The sequence below is a fragment of the Protopterus annectens genome, chromosome 2.part1 (assembly GCF_019279795.1).
Source record: "Protopterus annectens isolate FY-2018-M chromosome 2.part1, PAN1.0, whole genome shotgun sequence".
Lineage (NCBI taxonomy): Eukaryota > Metazoa > Chordata > Ceratodontiformes > Protopteridae > Protopterus > Protopterus annectens.
In genome coordinates this window covers 1,226,540,764-1,226,561,800 of record NC_056729.1, presented here as the reverse complement: position 1 = coordinate 1,226,561,800, position 21,037 = coordinate 1,226,540,764, and the positions used below count along the sequence as shown (strand labels likewise).

General features: G+C 39.4%; 1 protein-coding gene across 1 annotated transcript in view; it reads left to right on the top strand.

The window, feature by feature from the left end:
- Positions 1–21,037, top strand: part of MFSD2B (major facilitator superfamily domain containing 2B) — a 799,283-nt gene that overhangs the window by 730,429 nt on the left and 47,817 nt on the right. Inside the window, exon 13 of the mRNA XM_044062754.1 lies at positions 20,471–20,647. Within this exon, the coding sequence (XP_043918689.1) occupies positions 20,471–20,647 (177 nt within the window). The remainder of the gene's footprint in view (positions 1–20,470; positions 20,648–21,037) is intronic.

Here is a 21,037-nt window from a genome sequence, read left to right as displayed (position 1 = left end):
GTACATACCAAATGGGGCATTGTACTCGATGATTGGCCTAATGAGGGAACAGTAGAGGGAGACAATGACCTCTTTCTTCCTGGATGCAAAACTCTTAGTAATGAGATATGCTACATAGAAGTACTTTCTGACTACACTGGCAATGTGGTGATCAAAAGAGAGGTTGCTGTCGACCTGTGTTCCCAGATCTCTTATAATGCCTTCTGTGTTCAATGGACTACCATCAATGTGGTAATTCATGGGAACTGGGCTTTTCCCAAAGGGGATGACAACACATTTTTTGGCATTGAGCTTAAGGCCATGGTTCTGACACCAGTCGTTGGTCTCACTGAGGCCATTCTGTAGGATGTCAGCATCACTTGGGGAGTTAATAATAGCTCCCAACTTGCAATCGTCTGCAAAATTTTTCAGCCAGAGTCCCTTCCTGTTGGCCTGGACTTCAGAGAAATAGATACCAAACAAGAGAGGACACAGGACCAAACCCTGTGGGACTCCACTCGTGACTAGTCAGCAGTCTGACTTGGAGTCAGCTATTTTCACACTGTGGGTTCTATCTGTGAGCCAGTTTGCAACCCACCTAGTGATATAGGGGTTGATGCCTAGCTTAGTGAGTTTTGCTATGATTCCTGAGTGGGGTATGGTATTAAAGGCCTTGGCCAGATCAAGGTAGGCTATATGAACCACCTTGCCTTCATCCACAGCTCTGGTGACTGACTCAAAGAAGTCAACAACGTTGAGCAGGCATGATCTACCCTTCACAAAACCAAACTGTGTGGGATCCAGAGTTTGGAGATTCCCTATATCCTTGTTTATTGGGTCCATGATGATACATTCCATAGCTTTGCATATCAGACTCATCAGGCTAATGGGGTGATAGTTCCCAGTGTCTGTAGTCGCTCCTCCTTTGTGGAGAGGGATGACTGTAGCAGTATGCCATTCGGTAGGGACAAAGCCTGAGGTGAGACTGTGATTGAACAGGGCACACAGGTGAGGTGCCAGTTAACTCTATAGTTCATGTAGAACATAGCCAGGGATATTGTCAGGCCCCATAGAAGCTGTGTTCTTGGCCTTGGACAGAGATGTTTTAACCTGTGCAGCAGTAATACTTGGTGCCTGGCAATCTACTGGTATTGTAATTGGTCCTTTGGGGGGGAAGAGGGGTAAAGTTGACACTGAATCTGTCGGCCAGTATATTGGCAATATCTGTTGGCTCGGTATAGGAGGTACCATTATGCAGTAGCTCAGAGCAAATCTGGGTATTGCCGTGGAGATTTTTTTACATAACTATAGAAGGCCTTGTGGTTGTCTTTACTATCTTCTGCAATTCTGTTTTCATAGCTAGCTTTAGAGGATTTAATGAGGGATCTCAGTTTTTTGTTGAGGCCGATAAGGGAGTTTTTCCAGTCTTGGGACTTCACCTTATTCTGCATCAGTTCCTCTTTCTGTTGTAGAGTTTGTTTATGGCAGGGGACCACCAGATTGGTTTCCTTTTTTTGGAAGAGAGCGTCTTGGTTCTATTGGGTATGGCGAGATCCATGCATTTGTGTACTCGTTTGTACAGTGCATTGGTGTATGATTTGGTGGTCATGCAACTATTCTCCATTTGCATGGGTGCTGTGAAGTTAGCCACCTCTGTTTTTAGGAGCCCAAAGTTAGCTTTGAAGAAGTTTTTCATGGTGGTTACCTTTGCGGGGGGGGGGGGGGGATTTCCAAGGACATTAGTTTGTGTTTGGATCTATCCAGGGAGGAGCTGACTACTGGTGTAGAGCAACGGTTGCCCATGTTAGTAATGACCAGGTCAAGGATGCTGCTACCTCTAGTGGGGGTAAGAACGAGCTAGTCCAGGGCATTGCAATTAATGAACTCCAACAAAGAGTGAGAATGTCACACAGAAAAAACAATCTCCTTGTGTTCTGACTGTGCTTCTCAAACATTTTGGAAATATAGAGTATATTTCAGTGCATTTATTATAACTGTAATTGCCTTAATATTGCCACAATTCAAGTGCTCTAGGTTGCACTGCATCTGAAGTGTTTGTATGTTTTAGCTGCTTTTCTGTATATATAGACTTCTCTGTATATGTAGACTAGCTACTTATTCTGCTGTGTTACTTCCTCTTAAATCGTTTTTCAGTTGTGCACTTGCCTTGCTTCATTTAAAAAAGTTTTAAATTGCTAATTTTGTAGAGTTTTAATTGCATTTACTGTCTAGGACTACACACTCAAGTGTGTTAGCCTTTTCTGTGTTTATTTATTGTATTCTTGCATTGTTTAGCTTGTTTCAACAAAAGAAAAATACTATCTTGTTTGCTCGTTTCCCACCTTTTCTAGCCAGTACATATCCCAAGCTTTGCTTGTCTCAGGACTTTATTTTCTGTGCTCAGAGCTATCCAGACCTTGGGACTGGTGAGCATTGTACTGCCTATCTAATGGTAGAGGAGTGGTTTCCAGCTCTGAAATTGTAATTTTATTAGCCTTTTGGGCTGATTTCTATCCCTTTCAACTTTCTGGCTTAAAAACGTGTGTGTTTGCACATTTCTCACATCGTGCAGCACTGCAAGGCTACAGTTAAAGTATTCCAGGTGCCAGAAAGTCTGCTCTTCAATTTTTCCCTTAAAACTAGCTGGTTTCTCAGTAGTAGCACTAAAATCTGAACCCTTGTGACTAGCACTTGCTCTAGAACCTGCTGGAAAGCACTAGAAAGCCTGAAAGTTACAAGCACTCAGCTCTCCTTGTCAATAAGGAGAAATTAATCATAGGCACTAAACAGCCTATAATTGCAAAGTACCTTGCAAAGGTAAGGGAAAACAGCTCTTAAACTTTACATAAAAGCACCTAAACAGGGATGTCCAAGGGTCAGCTTCCGGTGATTTCTCCTGTCCACCTGGTGAATCTGGGCATACTGGGGCAATGCGGCAACTGCCTCATGTACACAGACAATCCTCTCCTCCTACCACCCAACACAACAACCTGCGAGAGATGCGCTTGCATTACTGGAAGCAAAGCTCTCTCCAGCCAAGATTGTGCTAGACAGTCAAGAGGAGAAGGTTAACACCTGCATCACACCTCAAGCAACTCATAGCCCTTCAAAACCCACACCATCAACACCCACACATAGCAACACTAAACCCACATATGCGGAGGCCCTTAACATTAACCTGCCCAAGCAACAAGGACCTTCGAAGCCGAAACACAACCAAAGTGACACATAGCTCACAACACCAGTGTGCCACCCAACAACAGCCCCTAAGGCAAGACAATGTACCCAACACTTTAGTCATAGGTGAATCAATAGGCAGGCACACTGATGTCCCACTCACCAGACTGAACAAAGAGAAAATTACAGTCAGCTGCCTGTCGGGTGCCAGGATCCGCCACATAATGCATGCACTCAAGTCACTCCACAACTAGTACAAATATGACTCTGTCATTGTCCATGCTGGAGTGAATGACTTGAGACATACCTCCCTGGACAATATGAAAAGAGATATGGAAGAGCTCTTGGATCATGTGACCCAGGCAGGTATGACCCTAGCCCTGAGTAGCATCCTGCCTTCGCCCAGAATGATACCACAGTATAAGGGCAAAATGATTGACTTCAACAATTGGCTAAGCTTCTGGTGTCAGTCAAAGGGGATCCAGTATTTGTCTGCCTGGGAAGACATGATCGACAAACCACAATGCTTTGCCAGAGATGGTCTGCACCTGTCACCCCTGGGATTCAGGTTACTGGCTAAAGCTTTTGCCACCCCTATAGTGCCTTTTCTAGGCAAGGTTCAAAGGATAAAACCACCACTGTAACAGATAGAAGCAGGCAAAATCTGAAGGTAATGCTACTCAATGCTAGAAGTCTAAACCTCAAAATGCACTGTCTTGAGGCACTCCTAAAAATGGAGAACATCGATATCTGTGCAGTAACTGAGATCTGGTTCATGGCTCCAGAGAGCACCCCTGCAATACCAGGCTACAATTCTTACCACACTTTTCGGCCACAAAACCAGGACCAAAACACTAAAGGTGGAGGAGTGTCCATATTCACCAAGGATATTCACACCTCCAGGCTAGTTGCCCAACACAATGCATCTGAAATTCTCCAGGTGCAACTAACACTAGGTAAGACTGCAATCCAAATTGTAGCTTGCTACAGATCCCCAACCATGCCCCAAGATTCTCACTACACCTTTCTAAACATACTGGAAAATATTAAGATACAACCAAACACCCTAATACTGGGTGATTTCAACTACCCTGCCATTAATTGGGAAAACTACTCGGGTACCAACTCCTTTTCCCAACGGTTCTTGGAATTCATAAATTCCAACGCCCTAGATCAACTAATCCATTGTCCCACCAGGGGCTCCAATATCCTAGACCTGGTCATTACCAACATGGGAGATAGATGCTCCACACCAGTGGTCACCCCCTCATTGGTCAGGTCTGACCATAAGCAAATCACCCTTGACATCCACATCCCACCCCCACCCCCCAGTAAGGAAACCTTCTTAAAAAACTTCTCCAAAGCCAACTTCAAGCTACTGAAGTCAGAAGTGACAAACTTCACAACACCCACGCAGACGGGATCTGGAAGTTCAACTGCAGAATCCTACACTAAGGCACTATATGAGCACATCCACTCGTGCATGAATCGTGCCAACCCAAATAGAACCAAGATGCTCGTCTCCAAAAAAAGGAAGCCAATCTGGTGGTCCCCTACTATAAACAAACTATACAACAGAAGGAAGAAACTGTTGCAAAAAAGAGGAAAATCCCAGGATGCAAAAAACTCCCTCACCAACCTCAGTAAAAAGCTGAGATCCCTCATAAAATCCTCAAAAGCTAGTTACAAAAATAAAATTGTCAAAGATTCCAAAGACAACCACAAGGCATTCTATAGTTATGTCAAGAATCTAAATAGCAATGCTCAGATCTGCTCTGAGTAACAACAGAATGGCATTAAATATACTGATCCCAAGGATATTGCCAATATCCTGGCAGTTCGATTTAGTGCCAACTTCACCCCACTCTCACCCCCTAAAGGGCCCATCTCAATACCAAAAGATTGCCAAATTCTGATAATCACGGCCACACAGGTAGAAACCGCACTCTCCAAAGCTAAGAATACAGCATCCATGGGACCAGATGACATCCCAGGCTGTGTACTACATGAACTACAAAATGAACTGGCACCTCACCTAAGTGTCATGTTTAATCAAAGCCTCACCTCGGGCTTCGTGCCCACTGAGTGGCGCACAGCTACAGTTATCCCGCTCCACAAGGGAGGATCCACCTTGGATCCCAGGAACTACCGTCCCATCAGTCTGACAAGCCTGATTTGCAAGGGCATGGAACGCATTATCATGGAACTTATAAACAAAGACATTGGCAACCTTCAAACACTGGACCCCACCCAGTTTGGGTTTGTGAAGGGCCGATCTTGTCTCCTGAATCTGATTGACTTCTTCAAATCAGTCTTCAGAGCTGTGGATGAGAGTAAGGCAGTCCACACAGCCTATCTGGACCTCACCAAGGCCTTTGACACCATCTCCCAGTCTGGAATCATAGACAAACTTGCTAAGCTGGGCATAAATCCCTACGTCACTTGATGGGTTGCTAACTGGCTTACTGACAGAACCCAGACAGTAAAAGTAGCCAACTCCAAATCCAGCTCCAGACAAGTGACAAGTGGAGTACCTCAGGGTTCAGTCCTGGGACCACTCTTGTTTGGCATCTACTTCTCTGAAGTACAGTCCAACACTAAGGGACTCTGGCTAACAAAGTTTGCAGATGACTGCAAACTGGGAGCCATTATTGAATCCCCAAATGATGTGGATATTCTACAAAAGGGCCTTACAGAAACAGATGCCTGGTGCCAGAGCCATGGGCTCAAGCTTAATGCCAAGAAATATATAGTTATCCCCTTTGGAAAAAAACATGCATCCATGAATTACCACATAGGTGGCAGGACACTAAACATCGAAAGTGTGATGAGAGACTTAGGGACACAGGTGGACAGTGGTCTCACTTTCGATAACCACATTGCCACAACAGTCAGGAAATCCTTCTATGTGGCACACCTCATCACTAAGGGCTTTTCTTCCAGAAAAAAGGAGGTCATTGTCCCACTGTACTCATCCCTCATTAGACCCATTATAGAGTATAATGCTCCATTTGGTATGCACCTCACAAGACATCTGCAACAGCTGGAAAGGCCACAGAAATACCTCACTAAAAGAATCACAGGCCTAAAGCAGATGCCATATACTGACCGTCTAAAAAAACTCCAGCTATACTCTGTGGCATATCTTCTACTCAGAGGCGATCTCTGCTTAACATACAAGGCCATGTCAAACCCTGAGCTGTTGGACATGCTCCACTTAAAGAAATCCCAATCCCTCAGAGTCACACGCTCCAGGGATCTAAACCTTGTCATCACAATGAACAAAACATGCTGGAGGGATAGGTTCCTGACCCAGAGACTCCCCATACTCTGGAATAGACTGCCCATACATATCAAGCAGAGCGCCTCATTGGCCCTCTTCAATAGGAACCTTGATGATTGGATGGGAGATAGGAAATTCACCCCGGGGATCATATCAGTCGCACTGCTAGACAGGGACCTGGAGAAGTAAATATTCTGGGAAGAAATATCCAGGGAATTGTTATGGCTAGGCTTGCATAGGCCCTAGGGCCGATAGCCTAGTACCAACTTATGAACCTATGAACCTAAGTAAAAACTAAATGAAAACTCCAGCCAAGCTAGAACTTCCACTGAGACTCCTCTCAAACCTCTTGTGTCAGAGGCACATGGGATATATGCAAATGACCCTTATGAACATCATGTGTTTCAGCTATATGGCAGTTCTGAATGCCCATGACTTATTTCTTTTTAAGTCATTTCAATGGACAATTTCAGGCCAATAAAGCCAAACTGCACTAGTTTTGGATATGCATATTTCGGCTTTGTTATGACCTCAACAGCACAGCACAAGCAGAGTGTTTGACTAACCATAAGAAACATAGGGCTGTTATACCCAGCTGATGTCCATTACCATTAGGGAACTGGAAGTTCTAGCTTGGCTGGAGTTTTCATTTTGTTTTTACTGATTGTTTTTCTGTGTGACCTTCTCACTCTTTGTTTTAGTTTGTTAGCTGGGATATTTTGTGGTCATCCTAATGGCAATGGACATCAGCTGGGTATAGGCACTATAGGGGTGGCAAGAGCCTTGGCCAGTATCTGGAAGCCCAGGGGTGACAGATGTAAGCCATCTCCTGCAAAGCATCGAGGTCTGTCAATCATGTCATCCCCGGCAGACAGATACTGGATCCCCTTAGAATGACACCAGAAACTTAGCCAATTGTTGAAATCAATCATTTTCTGCTTGTACTGTGATATCATTCTGGGTGATGGTAGGATGCTGCTCAGGGCTAGGGTCATACCCACCTGGGCTACATAATCCAAAAGCTCCTCCATGTCTCTTTTCATGTAGTCCTGGGAGGTACATCTCAGGTCATTCACACCCACATATACAATGAATGAGTCATATTTGTACCTGTTGTTGAGGAACCTGAGTGCATGCATTATGTGGTGGATCCTGGCACCTGACAGGCAGCTGACTCTTAATTTCTCCTTATTCAACCTAGTAAGTGGGGCATCAGTGTGCCTCACTATCAAGTCACCTATGACTAGTGTGTTGGGCATGCTGTTTTGCCTTAGAGGCTTTGTTTGAGTGGCACACCTTTTAGGAGAGTTATGTGTCTCGTGATTAGTGTTGTGTTGTGGTGGTCAAGTGCATTTCTGCCTTTGAGGTCTCTGCTGTTTGTGTAGATTTTTATTGATAGCCTCCGTGAAGGTGGGTGTGTGGTTTGTGTTTTTATGTGAAGACAGTGCTGGTGTGTGTTCTGGCAGGTTAGGTGTTCCATGTGGTGTAGTGCAAGTGTTGACCTTCTCCTCTTGACCAGCTATTCCGGTCTTGGCTGAAGAGTGCGTGGCTTCCAATATATATTTTATATATATATATATATATATATATATATATATATATATATATATATATATATATATAAAACGCATCTCTTGCAAGTCTGAGTGTTGGGAGGTAAGAGTAGAGGGTTGTTGGTGTACATCAGGCCGTTGCTATATTGCCTCAGGATGTCCAGGTTCACAAGGTTAATAGGAGAAAGCACAGGGAACTGACCTTTAGACATGCCTGGAGGGGTGGGCATTAATAATAAGTACTGGATCTGTTTCCTTTTAGAATGTTTAGTGCTGGTAGCACTTTTGTGTGCTACAATAATTGCTACAAGAAGTCTGGTTAAGTGCTAGACTAATAATCTAGTAAAAGTGCAGGAGAGGAGAGAACTTGTAGATCTAAGAGAAAAAATTGAATAGCAGACTTTGGCACTGCTCAGAAGCTTACAAACAGTCCTGGACACAGCAAGTCTGTATCTGGACTAGACTAGTTACAGTAAAGGTGGGAAACAAGTGCAAACGTGGGCTTTTAAATCAGAAAGTTGTCTGGGCCAGAAACCACTCTTCTTGTGGTAGACAGGCTACCTAGTGCTTACCACTCCCACTGATAAGTGAGAAGGCTTCCTCCAATACAGAAAGTCTTGGGGCCTCAGAAGCTTACAAACAGTCCTGGATACAGAAAATCTGTATCTGGACTAGACTAGTTACAAGAAAGGCGGGAAACAAATTCAGACGTGGGCTTTTAGCAAAAAGTTTTTTTTTTTTTTTTTTTTTTTTTTTAGTAAAGTGGAAAGGGAGAAAGCAGGTACAGAAGATAATTCAAGGTTAAGAACCTAAGTGGGTTGGCCTTCTCAAATGTTCATTCTGTATTAGGTAGAATGAGCTAATGATACTAAACTGGGAGGAGTGTCCTAGATCAAATTTACAGTGTGGGCGGGCAACTGCAAAGTCACCAAGTATAAGAACAAGACATCAATAGAGAGCATGGGTGGAAAACGATTACAGCTACTAGTTGTAGCCACTAAATCAAAGTTTTAAACAGATAAAGGAGCAAGGAGACTCTAGAAAATGCTTTTAACTGCAAACAAATCAGTTGTATCATACCTGACTAGAACACAGAAACCTCAAAAAATGCACAGAAAAGCACAGATAGAGGACTCACAAACAGAAAATACAGCTCCCAGAATTTCTTGGGGTTATGTGTATAGGCTGATTGAGGTTTCATGTAAAAATTCTTTTTATCAAGGTAGACCTGTTTTTTGGAGAGATTACGAAGTTCTTATTAGGTTTGGAGATGGGTGTGTTATTTGATTTTGGTCGAAAGTTGCCAAGCTTTGTCTCTTTTTTGCATGAGAGTGCAAGTAGCCTAGGATAGCCAGGGGAGTTAAGAGATTTTACTCTAAAATTGCAAAGGCGGGCAAGAGAGGTTAGTATATTAAGATATATGGAATTGAATTTACGTACTGCCTCATCTAGGGGCAGTTGAGTCAGGAAAGACCAGCTGATAGCAGAGAGCTGATTATTGAAAACTTCAGGGTGGAAGTTTGAGAAGTTACAATATTCATTGATTTTTTTTTTTTGTGTTTTGTATAGATGGAAGGTGTATCTCTTGATACTAATAGGATTATGGTAATTGATAGAGTCTGGTAGAGTTTCTGGGTGGTGGTAATGGTTGGGATTGGAGACTAAAATCAAATCAATGACAGATGCTGATTTGGTAGTCTTATTAAGGTGTGTAGGTGTAGAGATAAGTTGAGAAAAGCTATGTAGGTTGCTGGAGGAGTTGGGTAATTTAGAGTATAGAGATAACCAATTGGTATTAACGTCAGCTAGCACAGCAGTTTCATTTGTTATGTTACTGGACAGCCAGGCTAGGGTTTGTTCTAAAAGAGGGATGTTGTTGCCAGGGGGTATATAGATTGCTACTATAATGATAGTCTTGTAGTTGTTAATCTTGCAGTTTGCAGCTAGTAGTTCACCTGGGTGGAGTGAAGGGGAGGATTAGAAATTGGGGTCAGATTAAGGTGTTGGGCACAGAGAATGGCAATACCTCCACCTTTTTTGTTTTTTGTTTGGCATAGGATGTTATAATTGGGGGGAGGGGGACAGAGTCAGAGATGTGGGGTTTGAGCCAAGTTTCTTTTAATGTTATTTTGTCTGGGGAGTGGTGGGCCATCCATACATGGAATTCACTCACTTTGTTCATTATACTATGAATATTGAGAGAGAAAATTGTAAGTTGTTTGTTGGGTGACTTAAGGTGGTGGGATGATGGATGTAAAGCAGAGGTTGAGTTGTAGGGGTTTGAGGTAAGTCAGTGGATGAGGTGTATGTTGCCAGAAAGGAGTAAAGAATTTAAGGGATAGCATATAGTTTGGAACTTTAGGTGAAAGTTGAGGTATTTGTGCTTTGTGTTTGGGAGATTTTTGGTGTGGAGGGGATGTTCTGATTTTGTGGAGGAGGCAGCTGGAGGGGAGAAAGAGGGAAGGAGATATGGAGAATTTGTGACAAATCACTGTCATCCCTTTGCACAAAAGTGTGGCAGCAACAGTTATAGAGCCATAAGTCTGATCAGCTTCACCTGTAAGTCTATGGAGGAATCATTATGGAACTAATAAATATGGAAATAGGTAACCTATATAGTTTTAACCCAAGACAGCTCAGTTTGTTAAGGGCAAATCCTGCCTACTTAACTTGATTTACTTTTTCAGGAAAGTTAATGAAGTACACACTGCAGCTTTAGACCTCACAAAGCATTCAATGCCATCCCACGCTACATAAACTATCTCAGATAAATATTAATCCATAAGTAACTCATTGGATCTCATTCTATTCCTCTGTCTATTACTGGCAGCAGAATACTCCATTACTTCTCAACTCCATATATTATTAGAAATATAGTCAATATTTTGAATAACAATTTATTGGTTTACTTGACACAGGCTATCCACTTCTGCAGTGTGCCTTCCTACTTGCAGTACACATTGTATTCTTCATCACAATTTATCCTAGTAATACTTCTGTAAATGCATTTCTCCCCTTGTATATAATTATTTCACAGATACTGTAAAATATTGTGTGTGTTTTGTGGAGCATTTCTCTCAAACTCATTACAAAATATTTAACATGATGCGGGGCTTTTAACCCCTTGCATGTAATTACTCATCAACTACTATTTAAAAGTTTTAAATCTTTTGTGCAGCCCTTCTCTGACGATGTGCCAGTGGCTCAGCTGGGCTTTCTCAGTTACCAAAATACAAATAAAAAATAAATGCAACTGATTCACAAATAGAATCCATGAAATGAGGTTGGGTTGCTCTACCTCCTTGGTGTGGTCAGGGCTTTATACCTCTACATCATAGAACAAAGCAATTTATCTGCTTTGAACAGTAATTAGCATACACTATGAATATCTTCATTAAATGACAAATAAGCTTATATTTATTTCTTTACAGCATTCTTCTCTTCTGTTAAGTATTTCATAGTAATACCTCTAGGTATTTCTGTTTCTGGCTCATTCTCTGTACATTTCTGAAACTCTTTTAACATTTCTTGTCAGTCAAAAACAATTGAAGTAATGCCAAATTATCTTCCAGCTTATCTTCAAGCAGATTTTGCTCCTGTGGCAATTATGACTGACTCAAGATTTCTTCTACAAGCATCTCTTTTCTTGTCTTAAAATTTACTCTAAAGTCATATTTCTGTAATACCAATACTTCTTGTTACCTGGATGATGCTTCATGCAACAACTTATTGCACAAAGTCTGCAGTGGCTTTTGATCACAACTTACAATTTTCTATCTCAATATTCATAGTATAATGAATAAATTGAGTGAATTCCATGCATGGATGGCCGAACACTCCCCAGACATAATAATTTTAACAGAAACTTGGCTCATACCCCATATTTCTGACTCTGCCCCCCCCCCCCCCGGTTATAATATCCTTCACTTGGATCGTGTTAACAAAAAAGGTGGAGGTATTGCCATTCCCTATGCCCAACACCTTAACCTGACCCCAATTTTCCATAACTTCAAGAAACATTTTATAACCATGTAGTGTCAGAGCCAGATACAACTCTAGACTCCAGCTGGATGGGGGGGCGGGGGGTGCCACAACATTTACTTTTTAATTAAAAAAAAAATGTGTCTTCTTTAATGGCATTCTTCTCTAAGAACACCCTCTGCATTTGTGCATGCAATGCAAATGTACATCTCTGCATGCGTTCACAAACACACACACACACACACACACACACACACACACACACACACACACACACACACCTGCTGCTTCTTTGTTTCCATCTCCACTCACATAATTTAAACTCACAAGACATTCCTGCTTCTTCTGCCATGGAATAAAGGTGACAAGGCAAATGTTCCATCGGTAAGGTGTGTGTGTGTGTGTGTGTGTGTGTGTGTGTGTGTGTGTGTGTGTGTGTGTGTGTGTGTAATGTCCTAGTTAGGAATGGCAGGTTAGTTAAGTTGCTCAGGCTCAAACCCTGTATCTTGGTTATAGGAGAGAAGAGCCTGAATCCTCCACACCAGCTACTAGACTACTCAAAAACTATGAGTTTCAGTGCATTTTCAATGAATTGTGATCTTCAAGGGAAAAGAAGTTACAGCTGTTATGCTTAGTCTATTTTCAATGAACAACTGTTTTATTTGGTAAATGCTTGTCACTGTTTATGCAACAGAATTTGAAAGCAGTGCTGGTAGTACAACAGGTAGCATATTTGCTTTGATTCAGAAGGCTGTGGGTTCTACTCCTACACTACCTAGATGGATTGCTGACACTATGTTGTACTTTAAGGGGGTGGAGATGTCTGCAGTCCTGAGTGTATCCTTCTTTGGATGAGATGCCTAGTAACTATGTACCTGTTGTAGTTTTGCCATCCATTCCCTATTACAATATAGCATCTTACCATTTTTTTTAATGTAGCATAGGCAACTTATTCTTTAAAGGCAGTAGGCACTACATTTTTGGTGAAACACTGAAATATAAAGTTGTTTGACAGTAGCAACCTCTTCATTATCTACAACTTCTGTGAGGAATTATTCAGATGACTTTTACTTCTGCATTACATACATTTTTCAATTCCTGTCTTTTTTTTTTAAACAAGAAACATCTTTATTAAACCATCACTTACTACATAGGCAACCATACATTTATATAAATGAAAACAAACCACACCGACATAATCTTAGTTGCAAGCATTTTACATCACAAACCATACTGACACACTCTCAGTTGCAAACGTTAAACATCACTTATAATCTACCCTATTTTTCTCACTCAAAAATTACATAGCTCATTTAAGTCCTGCTGCCTTTTAAACCTCATTCCTCCCTTGTGTATTTTTCCCACAATTCTCATTTTTCCTATGTAGTTTGCTCCTACCCTTCTCTAAAGATCTCAATTCCAGTTGTTTTATCTCTGTAACTATATTCACTACTTCCAGTATAGTTGGTTTAGATTTTGATTTCCATTTTCTAGTAATTGCTTTTTTGGCAGACACAGTTATTAGACACAGAAAGGCCTTACCATGTCTAGGTAAATCCGATTCTGTATCATACCTCAGAAAATTCATCTCCCTCGTCAGATCAATCTGCCCACCCAGCATCTCCGACAGTGCATCCTGCAGGGAATCCTTAAAGTCTGACAGCTCACTGCACTCCCAGAAAATGTATTCCCAATTACCTCTTTTTTCCCTTTCACACCTCCAACATGTGCTGTCTACCTGAGGAAAAAATTCTCTGGAGTCTACCTGGGGTATAAAAATATGTATGTAAACATTTCCAGGCAAAAATCCTAAATCTTCTAGATTTTGTTGCATATTTAGAAGACATACATATATCCTCCCATTGTTTCTGTATGAATTGCTTATCCAGTCTCTCTTTCCAATCCTTTCTAACCTCCTCTGACTGATTTTTTGTAGTTATCATGGAATATTTTATATTCTGTACTAATTATTCCTTTTTTAATGGCAGCTTCTGGTCTAAATTCTATTAAAAACTCTACCAATGCTAGTCTTTTATTTAGGACTCCCCTACTTCTTTCTCTTTGCCTATACTCTGATATCAATCCCTGATATGGAAGGCAAACTCTGACCTGTAGTCCAAATAAATTCTTGGCATCTTCCCATTCTATCATATTTCCCTTTCTAGTTATTTGCTCCCAATACCTTGGTTCCTTTACTAGTTTCCAGCCACCTCATATTGACTGATATTGGTGGACTGTAATGACAGATGTTTGTGTGGCCTTTTTTGGTTGAAATGTTCTAAAAGGACAGTTTTGTCATTATTGGTTCATATGTTTTATTTCATTCCTTACTGGAAAAATGTTCAAAACTTCTTCTTCTTCTTCTTCTTTCAGCTTTTCCTGGTTAGGGGTCACGACAGCAGATCATCTGTCCACTCATGATTGGCAGTGGAGTTTTACAGTGTTGGGTTGCCAGCCCAGTGCCCAACCTTCCACAGAAGACACACACATGCACGCGCTCACGCCTAGGGCAAATTTGGAGTCTCCAATCCACCTACAGCATGTCTTTGGGATGTGGGAGGAAACTGGAGCACCCGGAGGAAACCCACACAACCACAGGGAAGACATGCAGACTCCGCACAGAAGGCACCCCAGCTGAGGAACAAACTGGAGAACCTCTTGCTATGAGGCAGCAATGCTAACCGCTGCACCACCATGGCCGCCTGGAAAAATGTTCAAAACTACAAATTTAAAACACACTCTAACAAGTGGTGCTGTATTATTAAGGAAGGTAATTTAATGCAATCAGGAAGGTGAATCAAAGAGCACATACATTTATGCATGGTGCTAAAAATGTGTACAAGGGGCATATGGTTTGAAAACAGCCTAAAGGTAAACTTAATCTGCCACTGGCCAGATGCATTTTCTTTGAATGTGGGTTTCAATGTCATTTTAATGAATGTGAGTTTCAAGGACAGAGACAATTACTGTTAATGCTAAGTTTGATTTCATAGTGAGATTGTATTGTTTTGTTTTGTTTAGCAAATGTCAATCAGTATTTGTGCTATAAAATTTGAAGTAAAAGTTTTAAATTAAATCCAAATATCTGTAATTATTGTAAAAGTAAAGAAGAAAATAGTATGCACACTGACAGGTTTGGATAGTGTTTATTGTAACTGGAAAGAAATAGCCAAATAGTGGGTCAATGGAATGGCTGTGGGGGGGTGCTGTGTGTGTGCATGTGGGGGGGAGACCCAATCCATTACCCTGCCAAGGGCCTCATGTGATCGTGATCTGGCTCTATATAGCATGGCTAGCAGCTCTTACTCTATGTGATCGTCTTTTCTGACAGTCATTAAAGACTCTCCATCTAGAAGGAACTGGTTTACATTTTTGAAAAAATCAGTTCCTCTCTTGCTCTCATCTATCTGTAATACTGTTGGCTTATTAACATCAAAGTCGACTACTTAAGCAAATCTTTATTTTCTTGTTTTTTACTACAGTGCCCTATCACATCTTATTTCAATCATTTCCTTAAACACTCACTTCTTTCTGACACATTCAAAAAAATTCAAAAGGTGCTGCATCATACCAAGAAGTGTAAGTATTTATTTATCCTCAGGTAGCAGCACTGAAACCACACCTTTAGTTTTTCATCACCATTTTTCAGGCCTCTGAAATCAAAGCATGACCTACGCATCTCAACTGTATAACTCTGATTTTACATTTATTGTTGTTCAACTTGAGGGTCCAATGTTTCAATCTATTCCGTAAAAGGTTTGTTCTCTTGTCAGACCCCAGACCAACAACACTGGTATGAGGAATGACAAAATAAGTGTATGACATACTAGTATGTTGTCTTAACAATACTATCAAGCTTCTCATTCATCTGTGCAAAATCTCTCCAAAGCACTTCATGTATTGATGAAATATCAAATGTAAGTAGGAGAAATATGATTCTTTCTTACAAGTGAATAAATGTACATAGTGTGGAACTCACTTCATCAGACTTAATATGCCAAATCCTTATGAGGAACTCTTTGAAAATTACCCAGACCAGTAAAAGGTATTCATATTCAGGAATCAAGTTGTCCTTTGTTCATGCAGATTATGAAGCCTTTTTAGCACATAAAGCTTCTGAAAAGTCAAACAATGCAATAAAAATAGAACTCCAGATATCTCAGCTTTCTAAAATCAAATATTGTGTTTACTCTGTACATGGCTTTAATTTACTGTCATTCAGATTCAGTGTGTTTAGTATATATTATGTAGCACTCATCACCTGTATATAGTTGAAACACCAAATTCAGTTACTCATTTTGATTTTCTCTGTACAGATGTCTGACTGATTTTTTTGTCTCAAATTTTATGTCTATTTTTTTACAAATAGTGCACCTCTGCACACCTCCTCAGCAATACTGTGGACAAAGCCTATCATTGTTGTGACTTTTTCCACCACAAACATTTTCAGTTTCAATTGCATATATTCATTCATATGTAAATAATTATGGCAAAATTATTTCAGATTTTTCATAGCTGTTAAAATCTTTAGCATTTCCTTTTATCATGATTTAGATGAACTTCATACAGGACTTACAGACAATGCATTCTGCATTTTTTCATGCATCTTCATGATTTTCACTTCTTGTTTTAATCTATTCTTACTTATTTTTAAATGTTGTGTCTAAGGATGTGATTTTACACAATTCTAACTCCTATGTGAACTCTTTCAACTGAGACTAAGCAAGTGTACTTTCTTTTCGGGTATCAGTAGTTTATTTAACACTGAATCTGCTTCTTGCAGCAATCTGCATCTCATCATGTTCGATATTACACACTGTGTTGTGTCATACTAATGAATTGTGCAAATCATCACAGCTACAGTATTTGGAATAGTGCTTTATTTTAATTACATAAGCACCAATACCTTCTGTATTACCTTGTGCCCTCATTAAAAAAGGGTTTATGTAAGGTATATTTATCTGACAATCTCACAGTAGTTCTGTCTCAATTCTCCTCTCTCTCTCTCTCTCTCCCTTGAGCCTCTCTCACCTCTCTCTCTCTCTCTCTCTCTCTCTCTCTCTCTCTCTCTCTCTCTGAGTTCACAAAAATATTATTACAAACTTTCAGGATCTTCTCTGTGTAACACTCAGAAATACAGCGAAATATGCATTTCGGGCAACTTGGATATTCTGCTTGCAGTTAAGAGTTTCCAGTTTTCTGTCAAATAACCCTGCTGAAAATATCTTGGAGTATTTAATTACACAATTCTATGTCAGAAAAAGAAGCAATTTGTTCTAATTTAATTCTGATTCAAAAACTGTAATTTCTGAGACCTTGTGTAAAAACATATGAAATAAGTGATGAGGCATGGTCTTTACTTTCAGAGTATGTAATGATATACAGAAGAAATAAACCACTAGGCATACATAATGGGTGCTGAATAAGGCTAAAAGCACCAAATACATAAAGATACATACTTATGTTTGATATTCTATATGTGTATCCATAGATTTGTTCTCCACAGGTATATTATTTTCCCTGTACTTAAACTCTAAACTTTTCTTGTTTTCTACTATATGTCTCTATTATTGTGTAGCCCTTTTAGGTGGCAATCTATGTCATTTTGTTGAAAGCTACTTGGCTTTGAAGTCTTCTCATCAAATCCTTTTATTTGAACATTTCACAAATTAGTATTGAAACATTTAACAAAATGAACTGCCCAGAATCATATTAACTCTTCTGTCTATAACATATTTACAACCAAAACCTGATGACTAAACAGAGAAAAATATATTAAATATCAGATGAACATTTTAATTACACCATTTCATAACCATAATAGCCTATATACAATAGACCTAGTTATTTCCTGATTACCTTAAACTCAGATCTCCTAAACACTACCGGGTAGTTCAAGACTTAGATTTTATTACTCAGAGGAGATTATCATATTTTCTGTATCCAGTTTTTCCCACTTAAGTATTTCAAATTTGGGTAAGATCTAATTTATTATATGTATTAATTACAAAAGTTCATTTACTTTCACCAATCCTCTTTCATTCTGTTTTTTATGTCTTCCCAATATAAGCTTAATGTCCTGGATATCCTGGTTTTGTGGAATTCTCTTAGATTTCTACCTTCTCAGAATTCTTTATCTTTTTGCTACTATCAGCATCAGGGATATCCATGCCTTGACATATGAAGGGAGGGACAATTCTATCCAACTTAATAATATAATCTCAGTTGTCAAAATATTTTCCTTTCCCAACATGTTTGTCAACAGCTGTTGCTTCCCAAATTTAAAGGAATTTAATTTTTTTGTATTCCCCCTAAAAAATGCTCCCATATGCCCATTCCCCCCTCCTCATATCTCCAATACATTGAGGGAACATTTCTGAATCCTTACCAGAGTACAAAAATATTTGTGGAAACACTTCATCCAGATATCCTAAATGTTCTATCTTTTGTAGCTTTCTTAGGTGCTAGGGATATTTCTCTCCACTGCCTTTCAGAGAATTGTTTTTGTAGTGTAAAACCCCATTCAGGTCTAAGCTGATTCCTACTACTTATTATTGACTTGGATAAACCCATATATATATATATATATATATATATATATATATATATATATAAGCATATATATATATATATATATATATTTTTTTTTTTTTTTGCTGGTTGTCTGTTCTATACAGGCCCCTACAATATATTCTAAAATCTCCAACATTTTTATTTTCATCTGGACTAAAGAATCATTTGATCTGCCTTATTGCAAAGATTAACCCCATATAAGGGAGCTTGTCCTGATCCCTCAAGTCAAATTGTTGGACCACCTCTGTCCACTCTTTAACTCATGTCCCTAACATCATTTGCCCTTAAAATCTAGAGTTTCTATTCCTGTTTCTCTAAATGGCAGCAGCACTGCCCCACTTAGGTCCCCTTGGTTTCAATACTGCATAACCAATGGGATTTATGGCTTACCTCCAGTTTACTAAGAGTTTGTCCTCCCCAGCTTGCTGACAACAGTTCACACATAATTGTGCACACAGTGTTTCACATTTCCTTGCTCTACTCCTCTCCAGAACCTTACTGTGTCACCTTCTTCCCCATTCCTCTACTTACTTACCACCATATTTTTCCATTTTGCCATGTGTTGACTATCCTTAACCAAATAAAGTAATCGAGTTTGTGTTGCTTTATAATATTGCTTTAGATCAAGTTATCATAGTCCCCCTTCTAAATCTAGCTTTTCCCACTTTATCATTCCCTTCTTGTCTTCCCAGAAGAATCTCTTTAACATCCTGTTTATGTCCAACTACAGCTGTCCTGAGGGTACATAAAACAGGGATTGTGCCATGTATATTACTAGGGGGACTAAAAACATTTTTATTACCTGTATTTTTCTATCTATATCCATTGTTATCATCTTCCATTTTTTATTTTCTTGATTATCTTCTGCTTCAAATCAGCCCACATGTCCTCTGCAGACTGATCAATGCTTTATTCTAACCACACCCCTAGATATATCATCTTATTGTGTCACCAAAGGAAATAATATTGCTGCACTAAGTCATACGTGGAAGCATAATTCATGGCTTTGAAGTCTTCATTTACAGTTCTTTTTCATATTTAGAAAAATATCTTTGTGACCATGTAAATAATAAATTGAAAATTACATATACTTTTGTACTTCCTTCTAATGCATAAAGTCATGTACCTTCCTGCCAATTTTCATATTAGGCCTAATTCCAAAAGACTTGGTCTTCATGTAATTTAGGTTAAGGTTTTAAAGTTTACTCATGTTTGTAAAGGACTGCAAGATAGCCTTCCTATTTTCTGTAAATGTTATTCTAATCCAGAGGTTTGTAGTGCAATTACAACACCTAACAATGAGCAATAATGCTATAGTATATTCTCTTTATGATGCACCTTTGAGGCTTGCAGTGTTGAAGAATTTTGAGAATTTTAACTAAAAAAATATTTTTTGGCACCACTCGCAATTTGTTTTTAGCTGTCCTTTGCTTTGTAGCTCGAACTGAATGTATACAAGTTGGTGGATGGTAGCACATGCATTATTGTTAAGACTGATGTACATCTGCAAACATTTAGTTACTAATCATAACTTTTTAAAATCTGTGAGGTTTTCAGCACTGGGAGACTTGCCAATTTTTGATGCTTTAAAAGAGTGTAGTAAATAACGATCAGCACCAAAGGATGTTTCAGTAATGTCTTACACAAACTTGTACTGAAATGCAATATGAAAAAATATTCAGAGGATGCATATTTTAAGTTTGGCATTGCCTAGCAACACTAAATTTCAGCTGCTGATAAAGATGATCTTACCATAAGCTCTTTGATAATGCATCTGGCTATAAGAAATGTAGTTAATTAATCAGCACTATATATAACATGAGCTAGACAAAACTGATACTAGATGCTATTAAAATTTTGTATTGATATGTTTTTAAATGACATTTATCCAGAAAGTGTGATGTACCTTTTTTAAATCCCTTAGTTTTGCTGGGTATAATACAGGAGCTTGTGTACAACCGCTTTATGTGGCACTCACTCTGAAGATACTGATTGGAGTAGCCCCCGCTGTTCTCATTGTTACGGGTTTGTTCATACTCATCTTCTATCCAATTACTGAAGCTAGCAGAAACAAAACTAAAAAAAAGCTTGATCATTTAAGGTAAGTTTTTTCAGTATTGAATAGTACTGCTACAACACAAACATACAATATATCACATGAGTAGTAAGCAGTAGTGTACAGTTTAAGAATAAAGGAGTGAGATTTCTGTCACCAACCTTAAATGTCATCTTTCCAGTAAGATATGAATTTTGCTGTTTGCATATTGTTTGTGTGACTGATGTGAGTTTTAATGTTTGCATATTATTTGTGTTACTGATGTGAATTTTAATCTTCAAATATTTTTGTTGTACTGATTTGAGTTTTGATGTTCACATATTATTGGTATACTGATGTTGAGTTTTGGTGTTTGCACATTATTGGTAAACTTTAAGCTTGTGGAGTTTTTTTGTGAATTAAAAGATCTCCTCCAGACTGTTGTCTTATTTCTTA